This window comes from Phyllopteryx taeniolatus, chromosome 1 (genome assembly GCF_024500385.1).
Source record: "Phyllopteryx taeniolatus isolate TA_2022b chromosome 1, UOR_Ptae_1.2, whole genome shotgun sequence".
NCBI lineage: Eukaryota > Metazoa > Chordata > Actinopteri > Syngnathiformes > Syngnathidae > Phyllopteryx > Phyllopteryx taeniolatus.
Genome location: NC_084502.1, coordinates 14,992,227 through 15,016,004, shown reverse-complemented (window position 1 = coordinate 15,016,004; position 23,778 = coordinate 14,992,227). Strand labels below are relative to the sequence as shown.

At 41.2% G+C, this 23,778-nt stretch overlaps 2 protein-coding genes across 7 annotated transcripts in view; one reads left to right on the top strand and one right to left on the bottom strand.

Annotated features, from left to right (window-relative positions):
• Positions 1–232: 232 nt before the first annotated feature.
• Positions 233–3,067, top strand: sp5l (Sp5 transcription factor-like). The gene is made up of 2 exons (XM_061784902.1): positions 233–500; positions 1,508–3,067. The coding sequence occupies exons 1-2, from the start codon at positions 447–449 to the stop codon at positions 2,558–2,560; spliced, it is 1,107 nt and encodes a 368-aa protein (XP_061640886.1). The 5' UTR covers positions 233–446; the 3' UTR covers positions 2,561–3,067.
• Positions 3,068–8,292: 5,225 nt separating this feature from the next.
• The window catches only part of arhgef25a (Rho guanine nucleotide exchange factor (GEF) 25a), a 67,586-nt gene continuing 52,100 nt past the window's right edge, over positions 8,293–23,778 (bottom strand). For all 6 annotated transcript variants that reach the window (XM_061774613.1, XM_061774631.1, XM_061774622.1 and 3 more), the window contains 11 exons: positions 20,014–20,117; positions 19,813–19,882; positions 17,578–17,667; positions 15,886–15,978; positions 14,591–14,641; positions 14,413–14,490; positions 14,107–14,298; positions 13,011–13,191; positions 12,570–12,799; positions 12,357–12,485; positions 8,293–9,441 (listed from right to left, as the gene is read on the bottom strand). In XM_061774613.1, the coding sequence (XP_061630597.1) occupies positions 9,319–9,441; positions 12,357–12,485; positions 12,570–12,799; positions 13,011–13,191; positions 14,107–14,298; positions 14,413–14,490; positions 14,591–14,641; positions 15,886–15,978; positions 17,578–17,667; positions 19,813–19,882; positions 20,014–20,117 (1,341 nt within the window). In that variant the 3' untranslated portion in view covers positions 8,293–9,318. The remainder of the gene's footprint in view (positions 9,442–12,356; positions 12,486–12,569; positions 12,800–13,010; positions 13,192–14,106; positions 14,299–14,412; positions 14,491–14,590; positions 14,642–15,885; positions 15,979–17,577; positions 17,668–19,812; positions 19,883–20,013; positions 20,118–23,778) is intronic.

Genomic DNA, 23,778 nt, shown 5'->3' with positions numbered 1-23,778 from the left:
GGTTGTGTTCATATCAGCGGAAGGTGGGGGGGGGGGGGGGGGGGGTCAATTGTGAGGGTCATCTTTTGGTTGAAAGGCAGTGAAATTATGAGCGGCCCACCCCTTCATCTGACGACCCCCTCCCTCCCCTCCCCTCCTTTGCTCTCCTGCATCACGGGAGACCCCGTTGAGCGGATCTTTCGCCTCTATAAAGACGACAAGCAACTCAGACTCCTCAGGAGTTGATCGCGGGGATTTAGAGCGCGCGCGTTCACGTCCCACGCTCTGGAGCAGCGCGACCAGCTTTCCACAGACACCCGCGTGGACCTTGTTTTGAATGTGGCGGGATTGTCCCCGCGTGGTTGTTGCCGAGAGCGACCGAGTGAGCGCGTCACTTTGGTGTACTTCCCCCCCGCGCGTGGACGCTTGGGTTGCATTCGCGTGGAGAAGAAACGACGCCAGCACACATGGCTGCGCTCACCATACAAAGGACTGACAACTTTTTGCACACCTTTTTACAGGTTTGTTGCACCGAGTGCCAATTTGTCCCATCATTTGAAATCGGAAAATGACTGTGCATATTTTTTTTTACCTACGCGTTTCAATGCAATTTCAATGGACCTCCTGTATTCTTTATTTAAACACGTCTGTGAATAACAATGTACAAGAAGTAAACAGTGAAAGTTACTGTAAGACATGTTTCAATACAATTCCTTGTACCTCCTGTATTGAAATATGCCTGTTGATAAAAATCTGAAGTGCGGTGACTTTCTGAACATCATGTTTTAAATTCCATTAACGCAAGATTGTGTCGCACTAATTTAAAGATTAACTTCATATTGCTGAATGATTGTGTTCTGCTGATGAATTGGTTTTGACGTACCAGTTGCGTTTCATTACATTAAGTTTTTGTGTTTAACTTAACGTTAACAGTTTAACATTAGTACACTGACTTGGTGGGGTTGAGTAACCAAATATTTTATTAGTATTATTAATTGATTCATTTACCACCTTTTGACGATTCAATATCATAATATACAGAGAAGAAGGTAAAAAATGCTACAAAATAGAAATAGATTTTTTTTTTTTTTTTTAAAAGGGATTTTACTAAAGCCAATGATATTGAAGTCAATATTTTGTTGCTGTTTTCTATCAAATGTGTGCATAGTGACGGAACTTCAAGTATGAGATGTATCAAAAGAATGATTCATTTTAATCACTGATAAAAATAAGTCAATAAAGTCAAGTGAAATAAAAAATAATGAAACGTTAAGACAGCCACTTCAGAAGATATCTCCTGTTCTTGTAGCAACCTGTTCCACACTATTGTATTTATCGAATTTCTTTATGAAGTTACTGTAGGATTCATTTAATTCTTTGTGTTGACGAATAAATACAATCATATCGAACAGTTTGATGAACTAAAGCTAACATTTGGCATTATTTACACTAACCATCCTTTATAGCGCATTTTGTATTTTTGAACATTTTGTATACAAACTGTATAAGTGTGTTTATTCCAAAACAGGACCGCACGCCCAGCTCCTCTCCGGAGGGACCCCCCAACGCCCTATCCTTCCTGGCCACCACCTGTAGCCAAGCCTGGCAGGTGGGCAGCACCACGGCCTCCGAGGGCTCCCAGTTCCCCTACGAGGGCACCGTCAGCTCCGCATCTGGGATGTTCCAGCTCTGGAGCAACGACATGGCGCCCAGCACGGCTCTCAGCACACACCAAATGACCTTCACCGTGCCCAAGGTGCAGTTTCCTGGACACGTGCAGTCTGGCCTGGGGCACCACCACCATCATCACCCCCACCACCATCATCATCATCACCACCACCACGAGCTTCCTCTCACCCCTCCCGCTGAGCCCGTGTCGTCGTACTCCTTCGAACTCTCCCCTGTAAAAGTGCTGTCCTCGCAGCCGCAGGCCAACGGGTCCTACTACCCACAACACAGCAGTGTGGGACAAAACTTCCCCAGCTTCCTCCAGAACTCTTCAGCAAGGCATCACCTGCCTGGAGGCCACGGGGAGGAAGGGCAGCAGTGGTGGAGCCTTCCCCAAACCAACGCAACACCCTCCAACCATCCCTTCGCCCTGGGCAGACAGCTGGTTTTGGGCCACCAGCCGCAGATAGCCGCTCTCCTCCAGGGGACCTCCAAGGGCCTGTTGAGCTCCACGCGCCGCTGCAGGCGCTGCAAGTGCCCCAACTGCCAAGCCAGCGGCGGAGGATTGGAGTTTGGCAAAAAGAGACTGCACATCTGCCACATCCCGGAGTGTGGCAAAGTGTACAAGAAGACCTCGCACCTGAAGGCCCACCTGCGCTGGCACGCCGGCGAGAGGCCCTTCATCTGTAACTGGCTCTTTTGCGGCAAAAGCTTCACGCGGTCGGATGAGCTGCAGAGGCACCTGCGCACACACACCGGGGAGAAACGGTTCGGGTGCCAGCAGTGCGGCAAGAGATTCATGAGGAGTGACCACCTCTCCAAACACGTCAAGACCCACCAGACCAGGAAGAGCAGGTCTGGGCAGCCGTCACAGGGCTCAGACACTCTGCTCACCAGCATCAAGAGAGAGTAACGTCTGCCATCCAGTTTACCGAAATTCCAAATCGAAAGGGTGTTATTCTGACTTAACGCCATAGGTTTGCACTCTGGGGCAAGTACGTCGTGTTTTGTCAAGGCAGGCGAGCAAAGACTATTTTAGAGGTCATAAAGAATAGAGAAAAAAGGATGATCCGTTTGTTCTGAATTGGATTTGATATGAAAATGGAAAAAACAATGGGTTCTTTTAATATGTTTGTTATATATTATAATGAGCAGGATTAAAGGTAAGCCATAGAGGAAAGCCCAGGATGAATTGATAAGAATTCCAAGATGTTGATTAGAATAATTAGATATTTTAATTGTAGCCCTGATTTTTCTGCTTCACGTTTCACTTTTTTTAAAAACACAATCTTTAATTTTTGGGGATTCAGAAATTGTATGTGGAACATTCCAGTTTCGCTGTAAATTATGTATAAATGTGAATTATGTTATCGACTTAATGGCTGCATGTAAATTTTAATAAACAATCTCCGTGTTGAAACGACGGACTCTTCCTCAATGTTACTTTCTCACACCTTTACGAGTAATGTAATTACCAATGACAATGGGTTTCACTTCTTCTACTTTTTTTTTTTTTTTCTTTAAACCAGCTCTTTCACTAAATGTGTGACTACCCTGCAGAGCTCAGGAAAAACCCTAACATTTTATATCCATCTAAATGATCATTTGATCCTCTGCACAATACCAATGCTGCCCCATTGTGCTGCTGGCGTGAAGGAAGCCCAACATGGTGGGCTGTTCAAAGACCTTCACGCCTCTGAGTAAATACTCATCCCATTGATGGGCTGTTTGTTGCGCCTTCTGCAATCAAGTTCACAGTCATGTGGCCTTTTAATGGCTGTTTTTTTTCGCTCCACGGAGAAGATTGAGTCAACAGATGCACTGGCGAGGAATTCCCTGTGAATGGGACCCCTGTTGCTGAGCCCCCCTCGGTGGTGACAGAAACTCCCTTTTTTGCACCCTTGTGAAAGTTAATACCCCTCGACCCCCCCCCCTACAGCCCGCCGTCGTTTATCACAGTCGTGTTACGATAGGCTGTGCTTTACAGCCCAGAATGGGCCTTTATTCCGAGACCAGCCAACCAGATGTCTGCTCATCCAGGGGTTCCTTCTCTTTGTTTTGAAGTCTGTTTGAACTTTCTTCAAGGGGGGTGTCAGAGCCGAGCATGAATTCTTATCAAGGGGTTCTGAAGCGTAGCACACTTCAATTGAAAGCTTCATTTTGGAGACTGAAAACTTTCTAAACAAAAAAATAGCTCTCAAAGTGGATACCATGATACAGCAGTTGTGTGATGTTTGATATTATGGAAGAAAATCATTTACAATAAATGACCATATCTATATAATAGCAGAGCTGTTGCCTTGCGCATCATCGAGCATGCAAAACATTGTTGAATATGAAAATACACCCAACGAACATTATTTGGGAGGAAGAAAAACTGCTTCTAAGTGATGAAAACTCAAACTCAAATGACAGTAACTTGACAGATTTACTACCGGAAATGTGAATCTATTTCTTTCACATTTATCACATGGTCTGTTGTGTGTTTATGTATAAACAGACACGCCGAACACGGTAAGTAAATGAAACATGTATAGTGGTTGAGATACGCAGTGAATGAAATGATGATAGATCACATGGAGAATATTTCGATTCACATCATCCGACCATCCATTTTCTATGCCACTTAACCTTTCTTGGGTCACCGACAAGCGAGAGCCAATCCCAGCTCAATTAGGGTGAAAGGCAGACTCAACGGCAGTTTAGTCGGCAATCAATCACAGCGCACATATATGGACAGAAAATCATTCCCACTTAATCTACACTATCAATGACCAGATTCATATTCCATCCACATTCGTTAGAAAATAGTGGTAAATGGTCAGGGTCAGCAAGGCCTTCTCTGCTGGCCTAAACACTATTAGAAGCATTTACAATCAAAATTCAAATCATTGTATTAATTTATTCCCAACAGTCACAGCGTTTCTCTTGGCTGCAACTGCTTCAAGTACAAGTTCTGTTCAATCAGAAAAGAAGCTTCCGAAATGGCTTTGCGACCCTTTCAAGACGGACAGAAGTCTTGAAATTCTTTGGATTGTGAAATTTACTTGAACCGCTTTTTAAGAATCTTTTGGCTGACTTCATTTTGTGAAACAGGTCTATTTAAGTGATTTCTTGATTGATCACGTCTGGAGGTATTCAGGCTTGGGGGTTGTCAGTGAAAATGAACTCAGCTTTGCCAAAAATGTGATTAGCCACAGTTAATTCATGATTTAACAAGGGATCAACTACTTTTTCACACAGGACCAGGTATAAAAAAAACTGCATTTCATTTTTACTTGGGTTATCTTTGTCTTATATTTACATTTCTTTGATGATCTTAAACAATAAAGTGGGCAAACTATGCAACATTTTTTTTAAATAAATAAAAGAATTCGAGGAGGGAGCAAATACTTTTTCACGGTACTGTATACCAACATAGTGTATGCAAAAGACACGAGGACACATGTTTGCTTTGTGTGCGAGCTCTCTCTTGAGTAGGTGTTATCGCTATATCGCTTACTGGCCTGGCATGCATATTACAGCATTTCCGTTTATTCTTCTGAATGTGGAATTATTCAAAAACATGATTAGATAGATAGATAGATAGATAGATAGATAGATAGATAGATAGATAGATAGATAGATAGATAGATAGATAGATAGATAGATAGATAGATAGATAGATAGATAGATAGATAGATAGATAGGCCTAATAAGATTCCAACATAGAGTGTACTGTATAGTTGGAGAGGAAGCACTGTGTCGTCCTCTACTGGCAAAAAAAAAAAAAAAAAAAAAAAAAAACGTTTTTTTGACAGAAGAGACGTCTTCATTAACTGGTTGTTTCTTCTGTTCATGTATCTAAAGACCACCACTAGGGGGCTCTGTTGACCTTTATTTATTTATTTTATTTTTATTATTATTTTTTTTTTCATTGAACAGCTCAACCCGTGTCCAGTCACAGCTTCAGCAAACTTGGACAAAATGCTTGTCAATTTCAGAGGCCGCAAAAGTACTTACACTGTACTAATGTAGAAGTACAGACACATGGAAAAAAAAAGAAATAGAAAAAACTACCAGTAACGTAGAAGTACTGAATAACCTCCTGTACTTAAGTAAGGTTTTTTAAAAAATATACAGACTAAAATGTACAAAGTAAAAAAATATTTTTACTGTCCATTCTGTACAATACACAGTTCGATAACTTAGTTGGTCAAAATTTAAAAATTAGCTAAAAATATATACCTTACTTGTATATGTTTTTTTCAGATTTGACTTAGAATTGTTTCAACAACAGAAGCTGTTGATTTTTTTTAAAGCCGCCACATAATTCTTGTGGCCAACAGTGCTGCCACAGTTAACTTAGTTACTTTACTGATTACTTGAGCTTAAAAGTAACTTAGTTACTTTACTGATTACTTGATTTCAAAAGTAACTACCGTAATTTCTTGTGTATAACGTGCAACCATGAATAATGCGCACCCCCAAAGTTGAGCTAAAAATTCTGGAAAACCCTTCTACCTATGTATAATGCATTTTTACAATGCATGATTTTGCTTCCACCCATATGATCAAAACATGAAGTATTATCTGTATTTTGTTAGTTTTTTTCAAAGAATTATTCTGAAGTTAAGCACTTTATTTGAACACATAATACTTTATTTTTATTTACTTGTTCTTATTTTGAAATTCACAGCCCTACTTTTATTTAGTAAATGAGAAAACACACAGTTGTGCTCATATGTTTGATTACCCAGGCAGAATTTGTAAGATATGTACAATTCTTTTAAGAAAACATGAAGGACCAGGCGAAACACATTTAATTTTATTTTAATGGGATTCAAATTAAACTGTCAAGCATTTCAGAAAAGCATTATCATTAAACAAAACATAACCATAAAGAAATTAATGATGGTTGCTGTTCAGTCATCAGTCGTATTAAAAACAAAACAATATTTCACAAATTCTGCCTGAGTATGTAAATTTATGAGCGCAATTGTATATATATGCAGTCATATGTACTGCTGTCATATTGCGATGAAAGCGGAGGCTACACCTTTTTCATAACCTCTAGGTGGCATACTAGAATGACCTCAAGATGGCAGCATACATTTATAAAATGTGAAAGTCTTTTTTATTTTATCCTATACCTATGTATAATGCGCACTATTGACTTTTGACAATTTTTTTGGGGGGGGGTGGGAATGCGCAGTATACACGAGAAATTGCGGTAAGTTAGGAAGAAGTAACTTTTGACTTACTTTCAGCAGCTGCCAATTGGCAGGAATATCACTTATCCACAGTACAAAAAAAGCATTAGCTTAACCGTACCATTACTTGGTAATGTACGCCACACAAGTTACAGAATGATGTCATCAACATGAACCAATAATTTTATATATTTTAATATTTTATATAATTTTAATATTAGTGTAGTTGAAGCCACATTAAATCAGAAACTTAGTGCAGACTTGACATGCCAACACAATACAGTAAGTGCCTCAACGTAAACAAGCACACCATTCTCAGTACACTGCCAATTGTGGTCCATGAAGGCAACTGTGTGTGTGTGCACGCGTTTGTGCATGCGTGGACGTAAATGTGAGAGTGACACACACACAGACACCATTGCTCCCACCACAGTAATCTTGATGCGAAGAGCGAGAAAACCTTTTTGTCTTACTACGTGATGTCAGCTGTGCAGCGCGTTCAACCAGCCCACAGTCCGGACTCCAGACAAAGTTGAGAGTTCTCACTTTTCATTGTAAGTCCTTCAATGAGACAGTCTTTACCCTCTGTGACCGATTTATGACCGCGCACTTCGAGTTGTATAATTAACCCACAACTCATTGTGCGTTTAACACGCCAGTTAAGCTGTATTCTTAATGTGTAAATAAAAAAAGGAACAACAATAAAACACAGTTTTTACTAAGGAAAATAACAAAAATAGTTGGGTGACAGTGAAATCGTGCATTTCATTGCACTTTTAAGGTACTGCACCGTAACTGTGCATTGTAGAATCAACAATCACTTCCCAATCGCTTTCTTCCACTTGTTAGAAAACAAGAGTAGTCTTGTGTAATTGCTTCTGCACAGCTGGACTGCTCTTTGCTCAAATCTTCTACTACAAATTCATATTTGGTGAAAGGCATTGATGATGCAAAAGTAACTATTATTGTTTAGAAGAGGTAACTGTAGTCTAACTACTCTCCTGAGGAAAGGAAAGCATTACTCTGCTTGTTACTCAAACATTTTGTGGCGCTACAGAAATGAGATGCTTTGAGAAATGCATTACCGGTATTACTGGTGGCCAACAATATAAAACAATTCTCTTACATAAGGCCATGTATCAGGACTATCTTGCTTCTCCGGACCTGTTTTTTTCCCCACCTTATATGACGATAAGATCACAATCAATCAAGTTATCAAACGCAATTGACTTTCCCTCTGTCTATTTTTACAAATTCAGCAGATGAAAGTACAGATATCTGTTTTCAAATAGAGAGAAGAAAAGTAAAAAGTCATAAGAGAAAAAATACTCAAGGTCAGTACAGATACCTTAAAAATCGATTTAAGTCCAGTAACAAAATATTTGTGATGTGTTACTTCCCGCCACTGGTTAATTGTAAGCAATACTTTGGGGAGAAAAAACAGAGAGCAAAAAACTGATTACAGGTTTTTAATCATTGGACATCACACTCACGTGTCAGTCCTCTGAAGAAAAAAAAAGTCACTTCTCAGTTTTGTAGAGAAGTTTAAAATATTTGTTTAAAAAAAAACAACAACAAAATTAAAGATACACCAGAGAATCTTGCGGTGAACAAATAAACACACAGCCTGCTACTTGAAGCAGTGTTTGCCGCTTGGCGCCATCCAGAGGTCTCCATCAGTCCAGCAAAAGCACATTGGAAAGCAAAATGTTTCACTTTCTTCTTCACTGTTCACACTTGGCCTTCTGCTAGGGAACCATGTCTTTTTAGAGAGAGAGAGAGAGAGAGAGAGAGAGAGAGAGAGAGAGAGAGAGAGAGACTGGAAAACCAAAATAGGCACATGCACCCGACGAGAGCTGCTGAATGTGAGCATAGGGCAGAGACAAAGTCCTTCTTTTATTGACTCTTGAATTTAGTGTAATGTTCAGAATGTGTTACCTGAAATTGTCACCCTAAATAGTCAGCTCAACAATCAGCAGAGGAATCACCAAGTGTATTACTCTAGTTGTGTCTTATTACCTGAGAGTACAGGAAGAGCACATGCAGATCCTTGCACACTCTCATGCAGGAAACCCCCCCCCCCCCAAAAAAAAACGTCCATGTATTGTTGCATACAAACTGAAAGGCACACTCCAGTGACCGCCCCAATTAGGAATGAATATTTGATAGTCAAACCAACTCTCCCCACCCTTTCTCCAAACTCTTAAACTAGTCAAATGCAGTAATTGTAATAACACTGATTGTCCTTCCTTCGAGTGCCCAGCAACCTCCTGCAGGGTGATTTGTTTTCATGTGCACACACAGAGTGGCCGTAGCTTGTCACTTCACCTTTTTTTTTTTTTTCAAAAAGAGTAATTTTACAGGTGCTCCCTAAAGTTCTTTCATAGGTTCCTTCATATTCCCGAACTAGTTGTAAGTTCTGGAGCAACAGACTTCTAGTCTTCATGCTGTCCCTCAGGCTCACGAGACCATTTAGAGTTCATAGGTCATCTTCAGCAAGCTGGGCCAGGTTGCTCGGGCGTCGTCCAGCTGAGGGACCCGAAAATGGAGCCTGGCTTCCAGAATCCGCCACTTGACCCCTGCGGCAGCCATCGCCTGCTCTCTGCAGGCGGTACAGAACATTTGACACACCGACAGAAAGTATTTCAATCCTGTGCATTTAAGTCACCTTATACCTTTTAGCAAAAGTGAAGTCTTTACTGATTTTTCCTACTCATAAAAATGTAATATTTATGCAGCAATTTGAAAGAATGCAATGCAGTGTTTACAGCCTCAGTGTGAAGTTCCTCCTATTCACTGCACTACGGGTATGGGAAACTATCTGCTTTTGATAGGCATCACTTACCCACTTCCTCGTCTGGCTCAGCCTGCTTCCTGTTTGTTATGTACTAGGCCATTCCAGCTTGAGTCAATTGAGAAAGCAGTGAACAACTAATACCCTGTTATACCCGAACCCCCCCAGAGTTGTTGATTGTAAAGTAATGCTAGACAACAAGATGCAAATCTCAAAATGTAAAAGAAAAAGAAAAAGTTTCCCTACTTTGTACTGTATTTGTAACATGATAAAACATTTATATTCAGAAATGGTAAGGCTGCTGCAAAAAGTCTCCATAGAGTCTCCAGCTGTTCCAGAATTCTGTTGCTCAAGTGCAGACATGTGTTGTTTATATGTTACTCGTTTTGTTCTTTCTCCTCTACACTCTTTCCACAATTGGTATGTGTAGTGCTCTCCCAACCCCCTTTTGCCACTGTATTTCTGTGACAACCAATAAGGCAGATCGTGGCCCCACACAGTCTGGTTCTGTTCAATGTTTCTTTCTGTACAAGTGGTTCTGTTTATGTAGAGTTTCACAATCCATATGGAGAATGGGTCTAATGTTTGAAAAGGCTTTTAAGATAACCTTTGGTGTGAAATGCATTAATAAGAAAATTATCATCCCACTGTTAAGGAATGTTAATTTATTATGCTGATTATAATCCCTCTCTGGAATATTTAACTTACACTCTACTATATATTTTGTGTCGCGCACCTCACCTAGAACCAATATACGCAAATGCCGGCATGTAAAGAGAGAGATGTCAGTGTGAAAGGGGCAAATTGCAATGCTACGCTTTTTGAGCTGGGGCATGGGGACTGTGCCTTGCTTAAGGGCAACTCGACAGAAGCCAGGAGCAGACTAGCATCTCTACAACAACTAGTTGCCATTTTTACATTTTGCCTACAGCGGGACCCAAACCGCTAGGTGACAATAAAATACTCGGTGGTCACGTTGCCATGAATTTACATGGTGTCCTCGCTGAGAGATAAGATCGAAACCAAAAAAGTGCTTAGGCTTTACACGATAGATGTTTCAAAGCAATCTAGTAGTATATTATGATCAATAGTCTCAAAGGAGAACGACTGGTTAGAGCGTCTGCCTCACAGTTCTGAGGACTGGGGTTCAAATGGAGTTTGCATGATCTCCCCGTGCCTGCGTGGGTTTTCTCCGGGTACTCTGGTTTCCTCCCACATCCCCAAAACATGCTGGTCGGTTAATTGACAACTCTAAATTGTTGGTTGTTTGTTTGTATGTGCCCTGTGATTGGCTGGCAACCAGTTCAGGGTGAAGCCCCCCTCCTGCCCGAAGATAGCTGGGATAGGCTCCAGCAGCCCATGACCCTAGTGAAGAGAAGCGGCTCAGAAAATGGATGGATGGATGGATGGTATCAAAGGCAGAGTTGAGGTCAAGTAATAATACTATTGATGACGTGTCAATTTCCAAAGCTATTAAAAAAATTGTTAGCTACTTTTGCGAGGGCCATCTCAGTAGATTGATCTGTCTGAATCCAGACTGAAGTGGTTCAAATGTATTGCTACATTAAGATGCAATGTGATTATTAATCTATTGTGCTACAATTTTTTTCAAAAATTCTCAAGATAAAGGGGTTATTCGACCTTTGTCGAGAGCTGATTTGACTCTCGGGGTCAAGGTTGGGTCTATTAAGAAAGGGTCTGTAGGTACAATGCTAGAAGAGAGGGAGAAATTAATCATGTTAAGAATAGAAGGTCCTAGGATTGAAATCAGCTTTTTAAGAAATTTCCCAGGGAGAGGGTCGCGCAAGCATTGTTTCTGTTTTGCCACACTAACGAGTTGCGTGAGTCTTTCAAGGGACACTACCACAAGGTGTGAGAGTGTAACGTAATGAGTACAGGCTCTTTCATACCACACTTGGCAAGGCGTCTGACGCCCTCAACTTTCCCATTCATTGTTTATGTGCTGCGGGGGCGTCAGCGCGTGTTGACATGACGCGACGCTAATGCAGAGGGCGTCTGCAAAAATGTTCCGTTCTGGAGCATTGACGTGGTGATGTCAAAAAAGTTCCTCCAATGCGAGAGAGGCTGGCAAAGTGATTTCTGAGTGCTAGTTTGGCAGTACTGTAAACGGCAAGGGGAAAATGAAGGACGCCCTAATACATGCGGTTTTTCCCAAAATGTCTGCTTAGCCTGAAATATACATCAACGCAGTCTTGGTAAAATTGTAGCTCACGAACAGGCCGAAATTCTCGGAGGTTCTGATGAGCCATTAAAATGAGATGAAGCCATATCCTTTTTATTTATTTGTTTATTATTATTTTTTTTAATCTGCAGTTCGTCTCCTCCTCCTCCTCCTCCTCCTCATGCTCCTCCTTAAAATGTGTAACAACAGGGCTTTCATTTGTTAAAAAGACACCGACATCTTGCCAAGGTGCGGTCTACTTCTTCAGCGGGAAAACCCTTTCTGTTTACTTCCTGGTTGGCTGCTACGTCAGCATTCCAAATATGGAATGGCCGCATCCCCGTTGCCGTCGACGTTGCGCTTTGACGTGGGGGCCTTTCACACTGAGCAAGTGCAGTGTGAAAAGGCATTAACTGCCTCAGCGCCCTTATTAGTCCCACCAATGGATTTAACTGAGGCAAAGTCCCTTTAATCTATTCCCTAATGAGTTCACTTTTTGGAGTAAAAACAATTTAGCGCCAGCAAGAGAATATTGTTTTACCTGTGTAGTTTGTGTAGACAGTGTGTACAGCCCATTTGAAACGGCGGGACAGCTGGACGGATCTGACAAGCTCAGCTGAACGTGTGATGGAGAAATGGAGTCAGGAGGACATGGCTGGACCAGAACAGGCTGTAAATGCAAAATATTGTGTTCAAGGGGGCATTTGGGTCAGAACAATGTGACTGTATGATAAACACAGGTGAGGTAACTTACATTCTGCAGTAAGTAAGTCTCACTGGGTCCTCGAGCTGGGCCTTGGCTGGGCAGATGAAGGGCGGGCAGGGACGTGTTATGCGAATGGAGGGAAGGCAGCCTGTGGCGGTCAATGGACGCTGAGGAGTGGGGCCTCAGGGCACTGGCGGTGGACACGGGGGGTCTCATGCAGCGACCCAAACTGTTGGACTTGCTTTCTCGCCGTTGGTACTCAATAGGTGACTGCAAGGCTGAGCGAAACACAACTTATTTAGATCAAAAACTGGATAAATAAACCCATAAAAGTTAAGGGTTTTGCTGTGAGTTTCCATTAGACTGCTGCCATGGCCTGAAATGCTTTCTTGACAGTGATTTTCCTCCTCTTATGATGCATTAGTGCTCATTGAAGAGAATTGTACCAGAGCTGCAACACAATTATGGGTGTAGGCGTTTGAAGCTCACCGTTGAGGAAGTTGCGCTGTGTCTCTAAGATCTGTACCAAGTCGTTGACCCAGGCTCTGCACGTCTCCGGCGAGGAGCCCAGCAACTGGAAGCGCACTAAACTCCCATCGGGATTGCGCGATGTCAACACGAAGCGTGCGTCATCACCTTCCACAGCAGGCTCAACCCCTAGGCAGCTCACCTGGAACACGTTCCAAGTGAGAACTCCATCCTGTTGACTTCATCTAACCAACTTGCACTGTGCACAGTGGGATTTTAAGGTTTTGTCATTTATAACTGCTTCATACAACAAAGTGAATGGATGTCTTTAGGTTTTATGGTTTATGTTTTTGTTTTTGTGCTAGTGGCCTCTTGGAAAAGTAATTTCAGCCCTTCTTTGTGTTCCACATATATTGAGGACTGACAATCAAATGCTACTATTCCATGTTACCCTATCTGGCTGACTTTGTGGTGCCTTATGTTCCATCCCAAGCATTACGCTCACAGCATGATGGACTTTTGGTGACTCAAAGAGTTAAAAAAAAGTCAGCAGTTTCTCAAGTATTCTCTATTTCGGCTCAGGTATTCTGGAATGCCCTAGTTGCGAAAATTACAGCGGCAAACTCTGCAGAAATTTTAAAATCTCGATTTGAGACTTGTTTCTACACTCTTGCATTTGGTTAAACTACACTTAGTATGCAACTAGTCCTTCACCCTGCCTCACCCACTGACATCTTGGCCTGTTTTACTGCTGCTTCCCTTCTCTCCTACCCCCTCTCCTAGGGATTGGTGGCAATGAGCGAACTGAGGCTGTTGCTGTGGAGCATTTGGCATCGAGCAACTGAGAAGGTTTCCTGAGGGGAATCACTTTCCTCGAGGCTTCAATCTGGAGCGCTTCGTTTCATTAAATTTTAACTAACATCGTATAGCATCATTTCATTTCATTAATGTTTCCTTTTTGGCTTCCAATGCCGCCTGGTCATCCTCGAATGTACTTCCATGCATTTGTGATCCCCACCTAAAGTTTCTTTCTTCCTTTTTTTTTTTTTAACAAAATGTGTTTTCTCAAGAGACTTAACCTACTGCATGAAGATTTGTTTCTTATGCAGGCACTTACCTTGATACTGCTCTTAAAGATGTACCCGGGGAGTGAGAAGCCCTTCTTCTTATCAATGGGCTCACTGAAGATGACCAGCTGCTCAAACAGGAAGACCCTTCTTTCCTTGGCTCGGGACAGGAAGCCACTGTCCTGCTCGGTAATGGTGAAGGTGTCCTGCTGGAGCAGCTTCCCCTGGGCTGTGATCTTCCCCTTGTACCCACACCACAAGAGAAACACAACAAAAAGGGGAAGTGGTTGTGCTAAAGTTAGCACAAGGAGTGTGTTTTTGCCTTTGGACTTGCGTTCCTAAAGCCTGGGACTTACCTCGAAGCCTTGAAGTCGGCCCACATTCATCATGTCATTGCAACGTTTTGGCACGAAGCACATCACTTCTACTGCTTTCTGTTCAAAATGCAAAAAATAATAAAAAAATAATAATAATATGTGACCCGAAAGCAAATACAAAAGACAACATTAAAACTTTATCCAGCAGAACACCCACCTCCAACTCCTCTGTGTCCATCCCAGCTTTAGTGTAATACTTCAGGAAGTCCTGCTCAAATAAACACAGCATGGTCACCAGAGCATTCCAGCCTTGCTACTCAGAGGTAAGGACATCTGGACCAGTTTTCATGGGTGCTCAGTGCACCTTTCATTTGTTTTATATTTACAGGTTTGTATCAAAACACTTTTAAATCATACCTAAAAGGTAGTTCACTGAATGGCCACTGTGTTTATACTGTATGTGCAAACTCACTACAGTAGACACCTTATTAAGAACACCTACACATAAGAGCCAATACTGTACACGAACTGTATCTGCCTTACAAAGAAAAGGGAAGCATCAGAAATTTGACACAGCTCTCTTATTAGATCAGGGGGGGTCAAACTTGCTTTCATCGCAGAGCACATCGTCGTTATGTTTGGCCTCAGGGGGCTGGTAATAGTGATAATACCTTAAAGGAAAATGTATTTTTTTTAAATCATGCGAGACAATGGTTGGGTTGGGGAAAAAATGCAAACTAACTACTTATCTTTTCGATAAACAGCGAAAGATTCAGTGACATTTAAAATGAAACATTAACTGCTCCAATCTTGTTAGGAAAGTCCAACATCAGTAGTTCTACTTCTTTTTAGGAAATAAATGATGCAGACAAGTGCAACAGTAACAGTTTGAACAGTGTGAATTATATGTATTTTATTTCTACCGACTACAGAAGGGAGAGTTACAAATGGCATACAGTAAGTTAAAAATTAGAGGGCAGAAACAAAGCTGTTCTCTGGCATTTTATGCATTGAAAGAGATGTTTTTAAATGTACAATATCTAAACATTGTAAAAGTCATTGAAGAAAGGGGTTGTGTGGAATATTGACATTTGTTATTGCTTTGGCCTCATCTGTAGCACCTGAGAGAGATTATTTAAATCCTGCTAAAAGTTGTGTATGTAGAGCACTATTAAAAACCAAAAACATATAGCTAGCCATGATGTCTGCTAGCCAAAAGCTGAGCTGCACTGTATTTGTTTACATACTAAGCACAGTCCATGCCCCTTACGTAATATGTTCTGTGTAGGAACCCTACGAATAGAGCAACATAATTGCCCCTACATTTCACCACTACAATCATTTTTATGGCTAGTTTTGAACAGAATTTGTGGCAAGCGTAAAATGACATGGAGACCCAGATCTGGCCCGAGAGCGTTCAATTTGACACCTGTGCATTAGATTGTGCAGCAGTTGCTGATGTTGTGAGTATGTAGTGAGTGTGCATGGTATGCAATGTACCCCGCTGTTCACCTTGAGCAGCAGCTGATACTTCATGATCCTCTGGACAGGTTTGATGAGCAGGTCATTGAGCTGCAGCCTTTGACCCAGTTGCTGACGCAACTCCTGGAAGCAAGAAAAGGATAAAAAAGTTGGACACAACTGCACCGACACCCTTGAACGTGACACGTAACACAGCAACAAGTGCTATACATTGTGTTAATATTTATTTTAATGTTTCTCATATGTGACAGAGAAGAATAAGGCACTGAAGTGAGAGAAGCATTCACTTAATCAATGAAGTAAAAGGGTCTGGATCCAGATGCTTATTCAAGAACATTCCAATGTATTCCTATTTTTAGCTTTCATTGCTATATGAACACTTATAATGATTACATTAATGTTTCCCAATTAGGAAGAGTACCAGAATTTGGCAGTTACAAAACGATGAAATGCGTTTAGGGCCATAGCCAGGGGGTTAGACAGAAACTCGGCAAACTCGATGGATACCCACCTAGCGTGTTTTTGTCGCAAATTTTCGTTTCGTTTGTGATGAGCCACAAGACACCAAGGAAGAACAGACAAAAGTCCATTCCCACCCAGCGTTGACGATCGGTTTTCAAGGGGGGAAAACATATGATCAGCACCTCCCACCCTGTCGCCGATTGGTTTTTGAGGGGCATCACCAAAACGTTGGCCACCCTACTGAATAGTATCCATTCCCAGCATCTTGTGATGAAGACTGAGCTGTAGTTGAAAATCTGTGAATATTTTTCTCTAAAACGTAGCTTTGTCTGAATTTCATTGTTACGTTCTTATTTTTGCAACAACTCATGTATTTGTTAGAAAATAATATAGTTATATGTGTACAAGCTTTTTGATTTGTGGGACTCATTTGTAATACAGTATGCCCTCTTAATGATATTGACTCTAAAAGAAAACACAAAGTTATCTAAGAAATCTGTTGGGGTGTATTCATTCACTGTAGGTGAAATAAACAGACTCAGATTCAGAGATCTCCAGCATTAACATGAAATTGTTACTTAGTCAAATGTTTAGTTGTTACATATTACAGTGCTTAATTTGTTTTTACACTTATGTGACAAGTAAGAATGTCAAAAAGTGAGACGACCAAGGTGTGACACAAATCATCTTCATGTTATGTCTTCATTAAAGCTGACTGAGTATTTTAATTTTATTTTACTGATATTGTTAAATATACGCGACTGGTTAGCACATCCGCCTCACAGTTCTGAGGACCGGGGTTCAAATCCCGCTGTGTGGAGTTTGCATGTGCTCCCCGTGCCTGTGTGGGTTTTCTCCGGGGACTCCGGTTTCCTCCCACATCCCAAAAACATGCATGGTAGGTTAATTGAAGACTCTAAATTGCCCGTAATTGTGAATGTGAGTGCGAATGGTTGTGTGTTTATATGTGCCCTGCGATTGGCTGGCGACCCCGCCTCTCGCCCTGGGATGGCTGGGATAGGCTCCAGCACAACCGCGAGCCTAGTGAGGATAAGCGGAATGGAAGAAGTGTATATCACTTAAGAAATTGCCCATACAGTTCATAGAGGTTTTGTGATGGTGACAGCTTTATATTTATTTTCAGTATTTCCTAAAGGAAAAACTGCTGTTCTCAACAAATCTGTCGATTGTGACATTGCCGAAGTTCCACCGTATTTTCGAACACAATAGTAGTCTGTTATAAGAGTGTGAGATACTCACCTCAAAGTAAGTTTCGATGTACTCTGACACAATGTGCTCTGACTTGGGTTTGTTTTGGCAGTACACCACATACATATGCAGGCGCCTCTCCTGGAGGGCAAACATGGATTATTGCGTCAAACTTGATTTATACTTGTCTGAAAAGTGAAAGTGAGGCGTTTCCAAATGCTTCACTGTGATATGAGAGGAATTATTTCACTGAATTTCAAATACAAGAAAAATACATGGTATGCAATTGCTGAAGAAAGTGTGTTTTAGGATAAAACGAAACCTTATGATAATGATTTCTTTCCAAGGTTTAAGCTTGTGTGATTAATTGACCTTGGAAGGGGGCTGTCCTGAGAGTCCTAATGCAGCATGTAAGTTATGTATAATTTACCCAGGTTCGCTTGTGTGTAACCGGAGACATTTTAGCGGTCGTCGACAGCCCCAGGTTGTACCTAGCAACAAGCTTTGTTACTTAGAAACCGCTGAGCGGCTCCACCTGAATATGGACATCTTGAAGCACTGCATGGCCTGGATTGTTATTGCATTTGCAAGTACGCTATGTGAATGTTTGTACGTGCACACATGCTACATAATGGTGAAGTAGCTCTTGCTAAAAGCAGACTGGATCCTCTGCTTTTGATTAGTTCCCTCTATGCTTGTTTTCGCAGTGTGACACCAGGCTCAGATTTAGTTACAAGTTTCTTTACTCCACTGCAAGTCGATTTTCTCACCTACTGAACTTCATTGGTCATGTTTCAAGTGCTACAGAGAAGCGATTCGGCAAAGTTGGTCGAATTAGTCAGTGTCAGTCTGTCGACATGTGTTACCACTTAACCAATCCAAACAAATCACATTTTTTAACTCAGTGTTAGCCCTGTGACTCCATAGGAGTATAAACTCTTTTATGCAACACAAAATACAATTCATACTTAAAGCAACAGTAAGGAAACAAGTTTTTTTGCTTTTTGGGAGGCCCTTTATATTGCACTTTGTTGTTTCACTCATTTATAATTCACTTATTGGAGGTGAAAATCTTGATCCTAATCAAATGCATAATATCTAATTTAAGGAAGTGAAGGCAAAAAAGGATCTCAGCAGAATGGTAAAGATTTACCAGTTGATCCATGTTCCCACCCTCACCTATGGTCATGAGCTGTGAATCGTGACCGAAAGAACAAGATCATGGTTATGAGCAGCTGAAATGGGTTTCCTCTGTAGAGTGTCTGGGCTCTCCCTTAGAGATAATGTGAGAAGCTCGGTCAGGTGGGAGGGGCTCAGATTCGAGCCACTGCTCTTCCACATCGAGAGGAGTCAAATGAGGTGGCTCGGGCATCGGATTAGAAAGCGTGAGGTGTTCCAGGCAAGGGCCCTGAGGACGACCCAAGACACACTGGACAAACTATGTCTCCCAGCTGGCCTGGGAATGCCTTAGGATCTCCCAGGAGGACCAGACGAAGTGGCTGGGGAGAGGGAAATCTGGGCTTCTTCGCTTTAGCTGCCGTCCTCGCGACCCGACCCCCGAGAAGTGGAAGAAAATGGATGGATGGACAGATGGATGAATGGATGGAAACGAAGGCGTGAGCACAGGAAGAGGTGTCCAGGTCAGTCCATCAATATTCACAAAGCTCGATAGTGACTGAGACGCCTATCAAGGCAACGTCAATGGAACAAGAACAAGAAGCACAAACCCTCCAAAATAAAAGTTACGGCACGGAACATTGCTTGGGCAGCCGTGGCCCAATGGTTAAGATCATCGCCTGCCACCGTGGGGGACCTAGGTTCAAAACCCCGACTGGACCATCCGCCAACATCCCCTGGACTCACGGCTGTGGTGTCCTTGAGCAAGACACTGATACCCCGAAATGCTCCCCGGGCGCTTCAGCTGCCCCCTGCTCCAGTGTGTTCCACTAACATGTGTATGTGTTCACTGTGATGGGTTAAATGCAGAGAACAAATTTCGTGTGCATGCATGCATGTTCATGACAATAAAAGATGATTCTTCTTCTTCTTCTTCTCTTAGCAAAGGAGCACTTTTGCTTAGTCATCCACTAACTTCACAATAACTTCTGGTGCATATGCTGCTTCTTACTTTACCACCTCCTTTCCTTTAAGGTCTACTGAGGCGCGTTGACAGTTCGAACTCCAAGGTACCGCTCCAGTATCAACAGACTTCCTGTGTGCTTCAGTTTTGTGTGTGTGTGTGTGTGTGTGTGTGTGTGTGTGTGTGTACAGTGCCACAATACTCACATGTTTAATGAAGAGCTGACCCAGTCGCTCTGGCTCTGCCACACACTTCTCCAGCTCTCCCAGGAAGTAGCTAGAGAGGAAACACACACGCACACACACACACACACACACATGTGCATGTAGTCATTCCTGAGCCATTGTTCCTTTGTCCTCCACTTAACACAATGCAGCAGGCAGGAGGAAACTAAATCAAGGGCTTACTCTTTATGCCAGTCAAATATTTGGTGAATGTTCCCAAAAACAATTTTGTCCTTTCCCTTCATGTCCTCCGGTATGCCTTTAGCGTTCATAGTGGCCATGTAGCCCTGCAAGAGAATGACAAATGCTGTACTTATTTTTCATAATAACGTTATGGGAAAGTATATATCACATGTAAACGTGTGTGCAAAAACTCAGGGCCATATACTCCTGTAGGTGACTTCAACACCCTTCACCAGCATGGGAGACAATGTACATTTTGTCCTAAAAAATGCATTTACTATGTGCATTTCGGGTGTTTGCATTAAACTTTATCAAGCAAGGAACCATATTCGGAAACAAGGAATGCTTGGTCATAGATCTAGTTTTCCAATGGGCATCCTCCTTGCTTATGACACTGTGTAACCTTTATGTTCAAATGGCGGACCAGGTCAAGCTGTCATGTGGACCCATGGTTAATTACTGTTAAATAAAGGAAGAACGTGGCCATATTTTTCTTCATATACGCCGCTATTGCGGCAGTGTTGGACAAGAATGAGTTCAATGAACAAATGTTCATAAACTCGTTCATATTTTGGGCGATCGTGAACTGAACGTAGTTTATTTTTGCCTGATGAATATTATTGAGAATGCGCTCATTCTGCCGTCTGTGAACGGTTTTTGAATGACAGCTCGTTTTTGTTCAAGAGTGCCAGGTTGTGTTAGGGACTTCAAGGAGAAAAGCTAGCTGAACACAGTAGTAGCAGGCCTACGAGCCTTTATATGTCGGGGGATAAGCAGCATATTTGGCAACCGATTTAGTGCGGCCACCATTCATGTTTACATTCGGTCATGTCGCGGCTGCCTGAAGTCTGGGGTGCGTTCAGGGACATGCCGTAAAAGGGAGTGAATGTGGTCTTTGAGTCTTTTGTAATACATTGGGAAAATGGATTGCTAGGAAAATTATTATTTGTATCAGAATGCTGCAGTTAAAACACTAGATGATCACACTGTCAGAATATGGAATTTATTTTGTTTTGTAAAATAAGAATATATAGGATAAAATAGTTTGATACTATAGTCAGCCAGAGCTGCAAGGAATTCAAAGTAGTCAATGTCGGAGATTGAATGGAACTTTACTATTTTTATGTCATACTGTGTTGCGTGTTTGTGTTTATTTTTTTAGTTTTTAGTTTATCAAGTATTTTGAGGGTAATAGTCTATCAGCAAGATAGTGAAGAAGAAAAAAAAACTAAGAACTAGTTCATTCACTTGTTCAAAAGTTTGGATTATGAACTATGAACAGAATTGGTTCATTTTAAAAGTTGTGAACTGAACTTTGACCTAGTTCTCATTGAAGATTAACTTTCTCAACACAGACGGTTTACATGGCTATATTCAGTATTACGGTAGCTTTGCCGGCGGCACGGTGGACGACTGGTTAGAGCGTCTACATCACAGTTCTGAGGACCGGGGTTCAATCCCCGGCTCCGTCTGTGTGGAGTTTGCATGTTCGACCCGTGCCTGCGTGGGTTTTCTCCGGGCATTCGGGTTTCCTCCCACATCCCAAAAACATGCATGGTAGGTTAATTGACATCTCTAAATTGCCCGTAGGTGTGAATGTGAGTGTGAATGGTTGTTTGTTTGTATGTGCCCTGCGATTGGCTGGCAACCAATTCAGGGTGTACCCCGTCTCCTGCCCGATGATAGCTGCGACAGGCTCCAGCACGCCCACGACCCTAGTGAGGAGAAGCGGCTTAGAAAATGGATGGAGGGATGGTAGCTTTGCCAGAGGTGGGACCAAGTCATTGCTTTGTAAGTCTCAAGTCTTTGCCCTCAAGTCCCAAGTCGATAGAGGCAAGTCCCGAGTCAAGTCCTACACCTTGAGTTTCGAGTCCTTAAAAAATATATTTTTTCAGTGTTTCTTTTGTAATAAATCTTGAAAATTTTCAACAATTCCATTTTTTCTGTCAATATGGGGTGCTGTGTGTACATTAATGAGGGAAAAAAATGAACTTAAATGATTTTAGCAAATGGCTGCAATATAACAAAGAGCGAAAAAATTAATGGGGTCCGAATACTTTCTGTACCCACTGTATATATATATATATATATATATATATATATATATATATATATATATATATATATAATTAATATGTATAAATTAGTTTCTGCATTTATATATTCATTTTAATTTTTATTTTTTTTAAATAAAAATATATATATAAAATTAAAATTATATACATTTATTTATCAAAACAAATTTGATAAACAAGTGCATTGAACCTTTATAAGAAAACTAGGGGGCTGATCAAAAATCTTTTTGCACCTTCAAAGTCAATCATCAAGGGGGGGGGGGGGGGGGGGTCTTAGTTTATTTCCCCTTTAAAACAGCTTGATAGAAGGTTTTCAGTTATTCTAGAAAAATGCTATGCTATGACTGACCTTTTCTCACTTTATTTCTGAAGTGACATTAAACAGACCTGTCACAAATAACAATTTACATTCAGTAATGTTGCAATTAGTCATCAAGTATTGTACTGATAATTGTATTGGAATAATCAAGTATAAGGATAAAATCTACTTTTGCTCAGTTAAATAGCCATTATGAATGAGAAAATGAGACATATATTGAAAAACCAAATGGTCTCCTCTTTTAGATAATCAACAGTATTTTTATTAAATTCACATTGTCCATATAGCAGGGAACTGCATTTTCTTGTCTACAAACATTTCTAGAGAGGCAATTTCAACCACAAACATAAATATATTTCAGTTTAAACTTGGCATTTCTTATGTGTATAAAAACATAAGGCATTAATTTAAAAAAAAGGGGAACACTAGTTTGTCATCTTGTTATAAATGTACAATTGTATCAAACTGTGATATCTCAGTCAGAACACGAGGGGGCGTTATGTAAAAATATTACGTCAAAAAGAGGCGTAGAAAATGACACAAAGAGGAATTTAGCTTCATGTCGAATAGATATTAGGTGTGTGCTGATCGATTGGTAAATGAAGTGAATAAAAAAAGAAATACAGTACAAGAATGATTCTTGAGAACACTATACTGACTAAACCAGGCTATAATGTACAGGAAGCCCAGACAGCGGACGGCTGTCCCGCCGTGTCACTGTTTGCGTGATTGCTCACAAAGCTAACTGCTAATGCTAATGAAAACAAGTGTACGTGACGTCAACCCGTGCGATACCCACAATGCAATGTGGATTTTTGTTGTTGTTGCAATAATTAACGTCCTTATTCTTACGTTAAACGTTGTTGTTGTTTATGTGTATGATAACAGTGGTTCTTGGAATGTATACCTTATTTAGCTGACACATTTATTGTTGATTTTTTTTTTTTTTTTTTTTTTTAAATCTAACCATTACTTAAGAATGACCTCTTGGTCAACTCCTCCACCAGCGTGTGCCCAACAAGTTTTAACTGTTCAGAGATAATAACAGCTAACTACATGTGAGCAAAATGCCGTGGGACACTTTGACCTAAGAAATAATCATTAAGTCCTTCAGCATTATGTTGTCACTTATCATGTTTTCCTGAAGTAAAACAGTTGCTACAGAAAGACAAAGCTACAAAGAGTTGGTTCTTCAGCGCTTTGTCAAAGTAGCAAGTCTTTCCAAGTCAATGGGTTAAATTCCAAGTGAAGTCACGAGTCATTGCTGTTCAAGTCGAGTTGCAAGTCTTCTAACATATTGTGAAGTCGAGTCTAAAGTCATCACATTCATGACTCAAGTCTGACTCGAGTCCAAGTCCAAGTCATGTGACG

Bases quoted from the DNA above. Each gene is read 5' to 3' on its own strand.
- sp5l (XM_061784902.1), top strand. From the start codon at position 447: ATGGCTGCGCTCACCATACAAAGGACTGACAACTTTTTGCACACCTTT. The intron at 501-1,507 runs GTTTGTTGCACC...ATTCCAAAACAG, and splicing joins TTTTGCACACCTTTTTACAG to GACCGCACGCCCAGCTCCTC.